Genomic DNA, 15,905 nt, shown 5'->3' on the forward strand with positions numbered 1-15,905 from the left:
TCAAAATCTTCAAAGCAAATAGAAAAAAAACGTTATTAAATACGAAAGGCCTGTTTTCGATATTTTTTCAAACACAAATGATTTGAATAGAAAGAAAAGCGACCGAAAATGCAAAAAAGATACAAAAAAAAATTTGACTGGAAAATCCAAGTAGTCGTGAAATAAGACAAGAAATTTTTACTGGTACACAAACAGATGTGTGATGGTAGAGAGAAAGAGTGAGTTAATGCAGGTTAGTGTTTTAAAATATCTAAAACTGACTGAACTAATTTTGATAAAAGACTGATTCTTAATTCCCTTTTTAGAAAGCCAAGTTATAATTAAGACTTTCCTAACAAGTTGTCGGTTAGGAAGTTAAGGTATACATGACCCAGTAAAGGTTTAAAGGTATAAAATGATTTCTTTGCTACACTTTCTTACTACAAAATCACTGAAGTAACTCCCTTCCTCCTGAAGTAATTCCTTCAAACTTCCACTAGTTGCAAAAGTCTTGAAAAAAAGTAAAAATAAAAGAAAAACTTCTTTAAAGCTAACTTTGCGTCACAGTGTTTTGAATAGCCATAACAAAAATAAAGCAGCATGCAACGCCTAAAAGCCCACTTTCAAGAACAGAAATCAAACACAAACTTTTATACTAAGAAAGCACGCAGCAAAAATCCTTCAAAACACTAACAACAAACAAACAGAAAACACGCCGACACAATGAAATATTTACAAAGCCAAGGCAGCAACAAGGATAAGCTGGCCACTAAAGGAATGGCGTAGGTGTTGTCGAGAGTGTAAGGCGACACAGTTGAAGAAAAGTGAAGGAGTAGAAAAAATGTGAAATCGCTTGATGAAGAAAGCCGAAGAATATTGCTCAAAATTGACACTGAGTGGAAATGTGAGATGTCAGTGTATGTGGAATGAACTGTAGGGGCGGCTGTAAGCATGGCAGCTTAGAGATTTGTGTCGGCCAAAGTAGCATAACCAAAGGATTAAGAAGTTGCGAAACCAAACAAATAGCCTGAAATCGACACAAGTGCCATGCACTGTGGGAGTGGGCGATTGGCGCGTGCATCCCAGGCTAGTTCCACAGACGACCTGCGAGAATGCTGCAATTCGGCTGATTTCTTTACTTTTTTTTATTATTTTAAGCCTTTATTGCTTACTTTCCTTCTTTTGACGCCATGAGTGACGCGTTATGTTAACGCAGTGTAAAGAGAAAATATTTGCAAACAAATGTGTGAACGGAAATTACAGTTCGATAGCCAAAATAGGCGGATCCTTGCAGGATTAGGCTGGTCTATGGAGGTGGAATAGTGAGAAGAGTTGCAAATTGCTTTTTTAAAGGCGCTTGCCAACAAGCTTTTAATGCTGAAAACGCTGCTGGATGCCGCTACGTGGCCTGCCTCGTTATACTCAGCCGTAACAGCGCCAAAATCTGGCATGCGTGTGATATGAAATGTAAATAAATGGATACATATATATACACATATATGTATATACAATACATATGGGTGAGTGTGTGTGGCTTCATGAATGAACTAAGCAGAGCGTGAATGAATGGCTGAATGAGTGAACGAATGTATGGGGAAGATATGGGCATTACACTCTAAGCAACAACAATAACACAAATAATAATAACAACAACAAAAATAACAATAAACAAAAGAAGAGGCAACAAATATTTAAAAAAAGGCAACTACAACAAAAAAGTAAAAACAACAAGAATTACAAAAAAATTTTCAAACAACAACAAATGACCGCACAATAACAATGACAACATGCAACAAATCCAACGTCAAAATTATGCCTTACTACAACAACAATAGCAACAATAAGAGGGGGCAGCCCAGTGTATCTCTGTACCTTAGCGCAATGTTGAAACAAAAATGTTAGAAAGTATTCGCAACGAAAAAAAAAGGGGAGCAAAATTATAATAACAGTTGCAGTTGCAGGGAAATATGAAAAAGCAAAATGTGAAAACAAAAATAACTGCGCGCAACAAAAGGAAGCAAAGGCAAAATAAAATGTAGAGAAATACGGAGAATTAAAACAATGTTGGCTGTGAGATACCATCTACTCGTTGCTTTAACTCTATGGGGTTCTTGTCAATTGCATGAATACAAAAACAAAGACAAAAATGTGGAATAAAATATATGCGGAAAATGCAAAAAAAAATATTTATGTTCAAAGCATGAATGCGTAAGTGGTAGTGAGTAGAAGACCTAAAAATTTGAAAGTGGTATGATTCTGAAAGGCTTAGGCCCTGCTTCACACACACATACCCATACATATATGCATTATAACCTCAATGTGTGAAAACAAATTTAAATATTTGTTTGGAAACTAACACTTTCTCAAATTTTATTTGAAGCTTCGTAGAAAACTTAACACATTTGTATATTGCCTGCTGATCACATGACTGCTAGGTCGGATCAACAATTAGTTTGATAGCAGTGCTGACCGCACTTACGCCACCAAATGGCGCAGAGAATACTCAGCTTATTTCTAATAATATTTTTACTTTCTCCATACCAACATTTTCATTAGATTGGAGCACTGTGAGATTTGGTAGTTATTCTGCTTTGAAATCAAGGCAATCGTAGAGATCAAATTATCGGTGCGAGCGCTGTGCTTTCTTAGGCGTTGATTACCGATCTATGGCGAAATCTCAGTATTCTTGGCTGGGTAAAAGTTCTGAACCGGTCTAATGACACGAAACGACTGTCGTGTGAAGTGGAATATTTATATACAGTTGGGTCGGATCCGCACAAGCGAAAAAGCAACTCATATCCACTATGATCTCCGTCATCTCGGTTCGCTCCCATGACAGTCCGTTCGACGATACCGAAACCGACCTTCGTTAAAATACGACTTAAAAATATGACCTGCCGCTGCAATAATAACATATAACTATATCAACAGAGCTAATCTCAACTGGTGGACAATTTTTCAGTCCTTTCCAATCATTCGTATATGTATTTGAGTACAAAAAATTCCCTAGCTTTTGAGTTATCGAACTAAAGTTTGGTAAATCGATGAGTCTTGTAAAATTTTAGTCACTAAACGGAACCCACCACATCGGAACGACTAAAAGATGTAATTCTTGCATATATATATAATCTGTCTCATATCATAATCATTTAAGATTTTAAGTCCGAATCCGAATCCGAAAGATCTCTAGTGTAGCTGGAGACAAATTCTTAAATTATTATTATATATAATAATTTTTGAGTTATTATTGGCTTATTTCTCATTGCTTCACTGACTGGCATTTATCCAATTCGTCGGCTTGTTACTGGGGCCACAGTGCTCTGGTAGCTAGACGGAACCGAGTCTCTCTTAAATTTTAAGAAAGCCTGTGCCAAATAAAGGTTGCACTAGAATTCTTAGTCAACGAGTCATAAGCAGAAATGGTTCTCTGCCATCCCATATGATTAATTGGACTACTTATACCTTTATCCCATATCGGAAACTCTAAAATATAATGAAGTTTAAGTAAAATAAAACTTTTTAATAGATAGAGCCTCAGAAAATGTTCATTATTGGTTGGAGATGAAAGCTTATAGCAAAAAAACTTGTTTTGATGTTGCTCGAAATCGAGATCAAACACGGGGGTTTCAAAAATGTTGCTCCTATTAAGAATAAAAATTCACTATTTGAGTTCCTTAGATACTTACCTCGACGAAGTTTTAACCTTCAAGTTTATATTAAACTACACAAGGGAAACTTTTTCAGGAAATGGTTTTAGAAATATACCCAACTATTCATACACCAAATTCTGAGAAGCTACGTAGTTCCACTAACCCTTGCCACACTTTGCCACGAATATTCTAACTTCGTTTAATATTTCTTCGTTTGGGAACCACAGTTCGCGGTCGTGCCAAAGTGTCTGCCGAGATGCTCACGTATGCCGGTAAAAGAATAAAATAAAGTTAAGTGAAAATGGCAACAGCAACAACACAGTTGTGTACAAACCTTCAACAAGCAGAACAACAAAAGCAAAAACAAACAGAGATTGAAATTAAAATGACAGTTAACATGGCCGAAGCACACACACGCACCTCACAGAAAAAAGGTAACAGCGCATAAAAACACTTTACATCAACAACAAGTGCATGCACAACAACAGCAACAACACTAAAGGCATCGCAAAAAGTGTTGTGTGAGCAGCACTTGAGAGCGCATCAGAAAGCGTGCGAGGACGTTGACTTTGAAGCGACAAGACAACAGAAAGAAGGCGCTGCCAATAGACAGCACAGCATTCATCAGCTGAAGCAGGTGTTTAACTTGAAAACAGCTAGTCAACGGCGACGCCGGTCGGACATTAGTGTCTAATAGGCAGACCAAAGCGTATATTTATTGTTCTTATTGTTCTTGTTGCTAATGTATTTGAGTGAGCCAGTGTATTTGTTGGGGTGGTTTAATCATTTCACTGCTTATTGTTACTGTTGTAGTTGTTGTGTGGAAGCCAAGTTGAATGACTGAGGCATAGATTTCGGATTTCAAAATGTATCAAAAAAAAAACTATATTTTTGTTTTTGAGTTTGCTGCTTATCTTCGCGTGTTTCTTTTATGCTTTTATCGCTTTCGTTTCCGTTTATGTCGCCAATTGTACGTTGATAAAATTGTGAGCTTAGGTTAAGTATACGCCATGTGCGCACTACTCACATGTCGCCTCCAGCGCCAACTCACGCACATTTTGTCGAAGTAAATAGCTTTATCTGTCAAATTGTATCTAATGTTATTTTTAGCTAACTAAACGTTTGCTGATTTATATATTTCCGTATATACAATATGTGTTTGGAGTTTCTTCTGTGCATCTGGGTGTGTCACGTAATAATATTTGTTTTATTCTTACTTTTCCTTCTTGTTTTCTTCGTTTAGTAGCAGCAGCTTTTAGCACCGTCCAAGTGAATTAGTGTTTCGCTCAAGTATGATGTTTATATATTGTGGCATGCCACAAGCGCAACTTGTATGTGTCACACCCGTGGGCTTGACAAGCCGCCTATAGCAAGTTAATGGCAAAATGTGTGTTTTTTTTTTTTTAGCTGAGAAGGTAAGGTTTCTTTCTTTAGCGCTGTCTTTATTATAAAATTTTAATCTGGCAGTTATCTGAATGGACTTAATTAAATTACTTTTTCTAATTTTAAAATTTCTTCTTCTTGATAAATTCACTTTGCTTGCTGTAGTTGTTATTTCACTTGAATTTTGTTTCATGAAGTGTATTGTATGACTTATTTCGTTTAGGCGGTAAGCAATTCTTTTAAATTCCTTCTTATTTCTTTTATTATTATTATTTTTAATAATTTTTAATAAACTATATAGCACACTGTTTTAATTGCAGTGTAATTAATTGAACTCAACTGAATTAAATCGTAATTAATTTAATGTAGATAAATTTTATAAATAATTATAACTTTATATTAATTATTTTTTTGTTTTTATTATATTTTTTTTATTCAAATCTTACTATTTCAATTTTGTATATCTTTTTCGGAAATTTGAATTTAATTTTAAATACAATATAGCATATTTCTTTGTACCTGTATTCTTTTATAACATTTGGCTTCATTTATATTGAATTTCTATATTTTTTTTTTTAATTTTCGTATACTTACTATAACCATTTTAATTATTTTTTGTTTTGTAATTATAATTTTTGTTATTCTAAATAATTTTTATACTTTACTGCCTATAGCATTTTAACTAGTACGGTTTATTTTAATTCATTAAATATTTATAATTTAATTTACGTTCTTTTGTGAACTGAAACAGATTTAAAATTTTTTTTTTTTTTAATTTTATTTAGAAAGTTTTTGTGTTTTATTTTATTTTAATGGTAATTAATTTTTAAATTTAAAACTATATCATATTTTATATAATTTTTTATTTTTTATTTCTCAAATAATTTTTTGAGTTCACAATTTTACAAATATTTATAAATTTTAAATTTAGTTTTATTATTTATTTAGCTGTTTATTATTACTTAATGATTTGCTGTTTGTTAGTAATACATTCTAAATTTATGTTTTAATATATTGTACCTCATTTCATTAATTTTAAAATTAACTTTAAATTAAAATAATTGATTTCATGTTAATACATTTAAATAAATTTTATTTGAATTTTAGATCTATTTCGTTAACAATTTATTCTAATACTAATTATTATTCATTCGTAATATTTTTTATATTTTTTACATTTAATTTTATTTTTCAAATGCATACATTAGTATTAATTAATTTTTTTTCTACATTTTTTTTTGGATATTTATGTAGATAAAATAATATTCAATGTAATTTCGTTCCCTTTTAATGATTTTAATTATTAATTCTTCTTACTTTTTATTAATTTGTATTACTTTATTAATATTTGATATAATTTTCTTAATATTGTATAATTTAGTTTAGTTTAATTTAGTTTTATTTAATTTAATTCAATTAAATTGTATATACTTTATTTATTTTAATTTTATTTAATTAAATTCTAGCGGTATTTCATTTGATTTCAAAATATCCAAGTAATTCTCCTTTCTTTGTAGCAGATTTTCCTAACCTTTTTAATTTCCCCCAAAATCAGACCGAATTTCCACGCGAGGAAAGTGCAAAATTTGGAATTCTCAATCGCGCAACCGGTAAAGGATAAACAAGCCTTTAACAAAACACAACACACACGAAACACTTTCCACCTAGCATTCGCAACAGCCAGCTGCGAAGCGAGTGTCCGACGACTGTGATGCGTTCAGGCGCGCCGTTAATCTTTTCGTTTCCGTTCGGTTGCACGTTTTCAGTTTGAATGCGGCCACGGAGCACGAAAAGCGCGCCTTCAAAGCCAAAAAGGCAAATGCAAAAAATGCACACACACACATGCATGTATGTACGTACGCAAAGAAATACAAAAGCACACACCAATACAGCTAAGTATATGCAAATGGCTAAAATGGAAAACAGCTGTTTGGCACGTTTCTGTGGTGCCACATACAGGTAAACAGGATATTATCAAAAGCATTTATCAATATGAAGGGAAGGAATGTTTGCAGCCAAACATATTTGCATACATGTCTAAGTTTACAAGTACTTAAGGCGGTACTGTTACGCTAACATTTGATATTTAGGTTAACTGAATGTTAGGATGGTGAGCTTTTGAAGTTAGCTGAGTCCAACACCGAGGAAAACTCTCCTCTTCACAACGTAATGCGACATTATAAGCTCCAAGGACTCTGCACCCAAAGAGCTTTTATGTGCTTGAATAAATATTTACTATACAAGGATTGTTAGCAGAGACCCAAACCAATATCACGAGTTTATTTTGTGTTGGTATTTTAATTTAATTTTAATCTTTATTAATTTTTTTAATTTACGGTTTTTATGTTATCTTTGTTTAATTTGTTAAATTTAGTTAATTTTTGTCAATTTTTAATCATTTAACCCAAGAAAAGAAAATTTAGTAGAGCTGCTACCTTATTTATCTAAGGGTTGTTTGAGAAAAAAATTATTTTCAAGTGTCTGTGCAAGGAAAGTTATTTTTCTCTCTGTCATACTGGATTTTTAAACTATTATTTCGATTTTATTACTGAGCTGTATATTAACTTGTATTTTGACAAAACTTATTTTTTCAGTTTTTTTCAGTCAACGAAGGTGGGGGAGACGCCGGTCAATGTTTTGAACTTTTGGGTTTCGGTTTTCCTTACGCAATATAGCAAATATATCAATAGAATCATACTATCACCCGCTAGTAAATTTTTTTCAAAACATTTAAACATACCACAGGGCTTTCAAAACGAGCTGTTAAGCTTTTGCTCTTTAAGCAGAACTTTGTAAACATAAACGGATTAGAACCAAACCCCAAGGTAGCTAAAACTAGAACGAAACATAAAAGGGCTCAGACCAGATGGGTTAAGAATAAGAAAAAAATAAGTTCTATTCGTAAGAATAAGTTATATTTTTATATGAAAAAATATGAAATGCGTCAAATAAAGTTCCGGCTCTTTCTATATTTACAAGACATTGAAGTGAGTAGCTCTCCCTCCTTCAGACCCCAAGCAAAATATTTTTTAGAATACGATTTTATGACAACGAACATTTTTTAACTTTCATTAAACATAGTTTGAAAGGTTTTTAACCAATAATTTTGAAAATTGGCAGTTACTTTTTCATAGTATTGAGTCAAAAATCTGAACAGAATCATTATTTAAATTTGTTTTTTTTTTTTTGCAAAAACAAGTTCCAAAAGCGGCATAAAGTCAATCCATTTTGATTTAACCCATGTCAAAATTATAATTTACTATTTTCTATAACTTTCTTTATTCCATCCCACGTTTGATTTTAGATTTGCGACCTTCAGAATGCACACAAAATGCTGAGTGTGATTTTGACCTACTATCTATGATGGTCTTCAAAGAAATTCTTGAAAATTGTACAGTAGATACTTAGATACATATGCATGAATAAAATATTCTCAAAATTATATTATTTGTTTAAACCACAAATAAAATCCACAGCACAATTGAAAATCACTGAGAAAACGTTGTTCTCACCCTATTTGTCCCTTAAAGAATTCTGCTCATCGAAGAGCTAGCCTATTGAGACTAGCATTTCATATTTTCCCACAGCTGTGACCCGTCAATGGTTGGCTGCAAGAAGCCGCCGCCGAGTGATGATTTGTTTATAATATTTCATGTTGTTTGTGTTCAAAAACTATCTAGCGCATGCATACACACACACATCTGTGCGTACATATATATTTATACAAGTATATATGTTTGCAGTTTTAAAACACCAATTTTATTTCGCCGAAGGCAAATAGAAAATGCAGCAGTTGAGCAGATAAAAATGTCTAACTTTTGCGTGCTTAGCTTTGTTGTCCGCCGAAAGTTAAGTTGCATACACAAAAATAAACATACAAGTATATCGCCACATACACACTTACATATACACATACATATATACATACATACAAATATATTATATACCAGTGTGTTTTGATGTCAAATTTATTTCGAAAACTATATTTTGTAGATATACAGAAAAAAAAACCAATAGTGATATGTGTCAAAACAAAGCTTAGATTTGTTTTAAACTGGCTTAAAGTTAGAAAGTGATTTTAAAATATTAAAAATAAATGAAAATAATAACAATAAGAATTTACCTTTATCATCGGCGTTGCGTGCTGACAATTTATTGATCTGCTTCAATTCGGTTAGCGAAAGCTCCACAGCGTCGGCATGCAGTTGTAGGTTGTTCTTGGACTGTTATGGGATTCAGGGTAAAAAAAAAAATTATTTAAATAATAACCAAGAAAATATTGTAATTAAAAATTAGTATCAAATTGCAATATACAATTTTAAAAATTAATAAAATAAATAATTAAAATAAACTTTAAAAAGCTTAAATGGAATAATCTAATAAAATATCAAATGCAATTGTTTTATGTATCAAATATGTTCTTTTTACTACTGGAAAAAACAAACAAACTAACATTTTACATCAAATTTTCAAAATAAAACTTCAAAAAATACTTAAATAAGCAAAATTTTAACCTAACATTTGAACAATTAATAGACCCAAAATTTATCAATTTTACGTTATAAATTAAACTATGTACGCTTTTGTCGAAATCAGGGTTCTGGTTTAGCATATAAGCTATAAATATTACATTTCACATTTAAGTGACACCTTTATACAGGGTTTTCCAATAATAGTGATATGATTTCCAAGTGTCGTCTGAATTCACAATGTCGATGAAAATTCATAAATTATTCATGAACAACCATTTCATTCAATATTGCTACTTTCGAAATGAAGCTGGTGACACCGTAACTGTCATTGGAGAGCGGTATAGATCGATGATAATCAACTTTTTATGGCCGCAATTGGAGGTAGTTTATGTTGACAACAACTGGTTCCAACAAGACGGGGCTACGTGCCACACAGCGCGTACAACATTCGAATTATTGCGAGAAAAGTTTGGAGATTCGATAATTTCAAGAAATTGTGGCATTGAATGGCCTTCAAGAAATTGTCTTTAGCAATAAACCAGACTTTCTTTAAGCTTTGAATATCAGTATTAAACGTGCTTTTCATGACATACGACTTGATTTAGTGAAAAAAGTACTTTAAAATTATGTTCGTTGAACTCGTTGCTGCAAAAGAAGTCATGGTGGTTATTTGAATGATATTATATTCACAACTTAATTGTCTCAATTATACTTCGCTTTAAATACATTAAAAAAAACATTTGAGTTTTCATATCAATTATTGTGTTTTAAATCATATCACATTTATTGAAAAACCCTTTGTGATTAAATACCACTGTATAGATAAAGGAATTATATATGCTATTAATTGTATTAAATTATTTCCAAGTTTTTATCAAAGCATTATGTAAATGGGGAAAAGGTTTAAAAAGAGACATTTATACTCCATTTATAACAAAAACATATAAAATCTTAGAACATAAGTCGTTGACGAAATCTATTTTAGCAAACTTTTTTTTAAACATATTTTTTGAGGGAGTTGCCAACTAATTTCAAGTAAAAATTTAAATTTAAATAAATAAGATTATATAGATTCCTTTAAATATGTGAGTTTACAGATCAAGTGAAATAGTGTTGCCAACCTTATAGAAATTGTATTGGCCTAAACGCTATATACATAGATTATTGGTTTAAAATAGGGTTAAATATGAAGACGTTATAAATAAATTGATTGCATGAACTGGCCACCTAATTCAAATTTTAAAACAAATAATTTTTGTAATTTTCAATAACATGTGTGTGTTATGTATGGCTGCGAACGTACAATTATTTTCCTCAATTTGTGATTTGGTTATAAATAAATATTTTTAATTCGTAAGTGGCCAAAATCTGTATATAAAAAAATCTCACCTTTTCGATATCAGCCATCATGGTGGCAGTCACCTTAGGACGCTCTTCACTTTTGCCAATTTTATTCACAATCAATTTCAAGTCGTCGCGACGATCCTAAAGCGATTTAGAGATGTTTGAGAAATTTTTATTTGAACACACATTTTTATAAAATTTTTACAAACTATGTATGTGTGTGTATATTAAGGTGGGTCAAAAAATATCAAATTTTTTTCTCGCTTGATACTCTGAAAAATAGGTTCGTAGACACCTTCAAGAAAATCTCTCGCAAGATACCATTTTTGTAGTGCAGTAAAATTCCTACAAAACTATGAGTATTGCAATTTAAAATTATTTTTTTTTTTCATTCAGTTATAAAATTCACAAGGATAAATATTTTTGCCTTAAAATAATCAAACTTCAATCGTTAATATCTTTCAAAAGCTTATGTTTGCGAAAAACTCGTAAGAGACCATTTCCTACAAAATGTATGAAACGCGATATTTTTTTAAGTAGTTGAAAGCGAGATACATTTTTCTATCTGATAATAAGAAAAAAATAAAAAAAAATGTAAGACGGAAGACCTTCCCGTTACATTTAAGAGCTTATACTTATAGTGACTCTCTTAGAGTTGTCTAAGAAACCTATTTTACAAAGTACAAACCGAAAAAGAATATTGCAATTTGTTGACCCACCTTACCATAGAGTATACATATGTATATGTTTCTATGAATAAAGTGTTATAATGCGAGTTAATTAAGAAAACTCCAATTGTAAGAAAATAAAATTATTAACTATAAGAATTTAATTTATTAACTATAACAATGCCAACAAAAATATGATCAAAAGAATCCTGAATCAATTCAAATGTTTTAATTTTTGCACATCTCTTGCGTATAAATTTCAAGCTCCTATTTGTTATATGCAATGAAATTGTCTGTGAATGTGTTGCTTGTTCATGGTTTGAGTTGGAACTGACAATTTGCGTCAACCAGCAGAACTGCATTTTTGTGTTGAGCGAATTGTTGTTTTATTATTTATTTATAATTATTTTATTATTTGTTATCATTTTTGATTACTGTAATTCTTTTTGCGATTTAATTTATACTTTGAAATAAGCTCAAAAACTGCATCCTTTTTTTCAAATATGAAGACTCAAATTTTTTCATACCATTTTGGTTTTATTTCTTTTTATATTTTGTAGATATGCTCATGGCTTTCATATGTTCTCTATGTGTGTAAAACATTATTAAATACCAAAGAACAACGAAGTAGTCTACTTAAATTCAATACTACAGAATTGGTGAATATCTCAAAACGATGGTAAAAACTCCATTCTATTCAATTGATTGATGTGGGTTTGTTCAAGTCACCATTTTTGCAGAATCTAAGACAACTATTATTTATTTAAATTCCGTTCAGCTTTTGTTCAGGAACATTTTTGTATAGCTAAATATAGGACTTCTGAGCTAATCAGCAGACTTCAGTGTATTCGTAAAAAGTACGAGACTTCTACAGGCTTAAGTACTTACATGGATGGGAAAGAAAAAAAACTTTGATCATTATATTAATTTTTAGACTAAGTGATAGTAGAGCTTATATTCTATCTCTAATTTGGCCACACGCTCTAGTAGAAAAAATTTCGGCTGTAAGCTCATACAGGATAAATGAAAGAGCGCAATTAAAAAAAAATGTTATCAATTCGAATGAGAAATGAATTTAGCACGCACTGTTACTTTTTGTAAGAGAGTACAAAAAGAAAGCTCAATTGCATGAAAACTTCTCACAAAGAATTAAAAGATACTGGAAGCTACTTGCAAATCAGGCCACTATGAGTTATTCCAAGGTCTTCTCGACAAATAATTACCAAGAATATTTTTTACTTTAATATTAAACTTTTTTACTACTGATATCCTAATTTAACCTTGGGTTGATATTTATATAAATATATTTTTTGTTCATATATAAGGGAGTCGAGAATTTAAGAGTGTTTTATAATAAAACAAAATGAATTGGTGTCAGTACAATGTACACTGCCGATGTCATCCGAATTAATTTCATCGTAAAATATTTTATTTTACTTATTATTCTATTCTTTTTTATTAAATTTAATTGCACATTTGATGGTGACATTTAATTTGGTATAAACTGTCCACTTTATGCCTTTTTCACACATTTCTCTGAACATTTAAATTTTTTTAATTTTCTCTTCTATTTTTTTCACCAGCTCTTGCTATATATTTTATTGACATTATCTTATTTATTTTCTTTACAAAAAAGTTCAGTTATTTAATTGATATGGGCTTCTTGTTTGTTGTGGGGCTTTAACAATACAATATATAGCATTGTAAAAGAAATTATAAAAAAATAATTTTAATAATATAAAATTTGCTAATTTTTAAGCAGAAAAGCTATTATTTGTACTTATTTCTCAGATTTAAGTGTTTATATATTCCTCTTATAAATATTTTTTATACTGTTTACTAAAGCACGAAACATTATAATATTTCTTTTATGTTTTATTTTTGTTGTTGTTATTATTTTGGCTTTCATTTTTGTATTGTACGTTTAATTTTTCCAGAATTTATTTTTATTTATAATTAAAACTTGTCTTAGATACTTTTTTAAATAAAAAAATTTCATACACAATATTTGTTGCTGATTTTATTTTTGATATGTTAACTATCGCTTTTCAATTCTCATTAATCTTTTTATTTCAACATTTTAAAATTTCCTACAAAACTAATTAATCATTTATAAAGATTTTAATATTTTACAATTGTTCGACCCCATCTGCTCGTTAATCACACCCACAAACTCTCAACAGAGACAAAAATATTACTGCCACAACACTGTTGCACTTGCTACGAGTGGTCCACGCGGTAAAATAAGCGCTTTAAACCACAAAATGTCTTTTGTTTACACTCCAGCACAAGTAACACGATGATGCAACAATTTGTTGCAACAGCATGTCTCACTGTCTACGTGACAATTAGCGTCTTTCAACGAATTCGATGTTTTCTAGTGAAAATATCGCGCCGCACTGAGTGCACTTGGCTAAAAAGTAGTCCTCACGACGCTCACCATCGATCAAATGAGGAGAGACCACGGCAGGAAACCGCTTGCGAGCGCAAACACTTTCGTCGGTTTGTGATTATAAACATTTTCATTACGCTACTCTCAAATATGTGTATCAAAAGGCAATAAAACAACCAAATCGGAGATAGCCACTAAGAAAATCGATAAACAAACTGAAAATAAATAAATAATCAAAAGTTATAACAGCGACAACAACAGCAAATGAAACAGTATGTTGCCGCACTATGTGCTCCAAATTTTTTTTTAACGTTTTGTTGTTGTTTAGTATATAATTAACCGCATTTCGTTCGTCATGGCACACCACCGCCACTTTGGGGGCTATTTTTGGCGCACCCACCGCAGCCACTGCCTCGGCCAGCCGCTGGCTTGCTCGCCGTCGACTGGCGCACGACCGCCTGCTTTGTGGGACTTAGTGAAAAATTTGGCAGCATTTGACATTTAAAGAGTCCATCCAATGCGAGATAAAATCGGCATAATATTTAATATACCAAAAATGTATTTGAATACATTAGAAACGCCAGAGGAATGCACACAATTGGTTTTTTACTCAGCCATACCCCGTAGTAAATGCGATTGTCTCAGACGAAGTCAAAGCATAGTACACTTTACGAACACAAGTTAGTTCTTCCGAGAAGATAAACTAAGGTTTGAAAGAAAAATATTCTGCTATCCCTATATGTCATATATATTATGCTCAGCCGATTCTGCAGAATATCTGTTATGGAGCGTAAATAAGGCTATATTAATTGTAAAAACGTTTCAAGATCGAAGTACCAAGTAATTCAAGCACAACTTTTTCTTGGATTTTGATTAGAAAATGTATGATAACTGAGAAGAATGTATTGGATTACTATTCGGAGCATTTTCAAAACGTTCTTTCAAACAAAAATCTGAAAGATTTGGACTTAAATATCAAGTTAACTACAAGTGTGAGATGAATTCATTCATCTATAGGATCGCCTCTTAAAACCACCGAAAGTTCAACTTCTTTTTATAGGCGAATATAGGTAAGTATGCAATGTTAAGAAAAGGTCCTCTTAAACCTTTTCTTAACATTGCATACTTACACTTGGTAAATTATTTGATCAACTTGTTTGATAAGACCCACCACGAAACAAAGGAGGTCGATGAAAATTCAAAAAAGTCGACTCATAAACATCTGTTCTTATATTAATCTCGATACTTCTAGTTAAAGTCTCAGAATATATAAAAATCATAAAAGATGGTGGAATACCTCTTTCATAGGTGCCACATTTTGATATTACTGGGTCGATAATAGCTTGGAATATTTATCTTTCTCAGTCGCATTCTTAGCTAATCCTACGTAATGCTAAAACTTACTACTAAATCCAGCCAAATAAACCTCCGGTTTGGCACCTACTAGCAATCATCTGATTAGTGTTCGGCAATTAATCAAAACAACAACGTATTGTAAGCTAAGTGATGGCACCTTTATTCATGCCACGAAATCACCGTCATAGTCACGCTTAAATGGTTGAATTTACACCCAAATTGTGTCGGAACGCATTTTGGCACTAAATTAACATTTCTAATGAACTATTTTTTGTAGAGAATCGCCAAGCCAAAAAAGAGCAGAAATACATTTGCATGCGTATATAAATAAAAGAAAAGTGAGAGCACGGCTTGGACCTGGTGTAGCGGCAGTGTTTAGTGCGTGACTGCAACGCTTTGGGTTTTGAGTTCGATTCTCAGTTACGTGAAACAATTCAAAATTAGCTAATATTTTCCTTCGTGTTGTTTGAAGTTTTGTAACATTTATTTCTCTTGATCGTTTCTTCTTAAATATTCTGGGATAAACTACCGTTAACCGAATTATGTAATTAAGATCTAATGGTAAGAGAGCTTTCATGAACGTTAAAATCTGGAACGGTTATACGGCGCTGGTAACCAACACCTCTCTTTCTCCGCAATAGTGCAGACACTTGAAGTTACT

The 15,905-nt window shown here is 31.6% G+C and overlaps 1 protein-coding gene across 7 annotated transcripts in view; it reads right to left on the minus strand.

Annotated features, from left to right (window-relative positions):
* Nucleotides 1–15,905, minus strand: part of Dys (Dystrophin) — a 380,727-nt gene that overhangs the window by 310,995 nt on the left and 53,827 nt on the right. For all 7 annotated transcript variants that reach the window (XM_070107158.1, XM_070107153.1, XM_070107165.1 and 4 more), the window contains 2 exons: nucleotides 10,874–10,969; nucleotides 9,136–9,235 (listed from right to left, as the gene is read on the minus strand). In XM_070107158.1, coding sequence (XP_069963259.1) covers nucleotides 9,136–9,235; nucleotides 10,874–10,969 — 196 coding nt within the window. The remainder of the gene's footprint in view (nucleotides 1–9,135; nucleotides 9,236–10,873; nucleotides 10,970–15,905) is intronic.

This window comes from Bactrocera oleae, chromosome 2 (genome assembly GCF_042242935.1).
Source record: "Bactrocera oleae isolate idBacOlea1 chromosome 2, idBacOlea1, whole genome shotgun sequence".
NCBI lineage: Eukaryota > Metazoa > Arthropoda > Insecta > Diptera > Tephritidae > Bactrocera > Bactrocera oleae.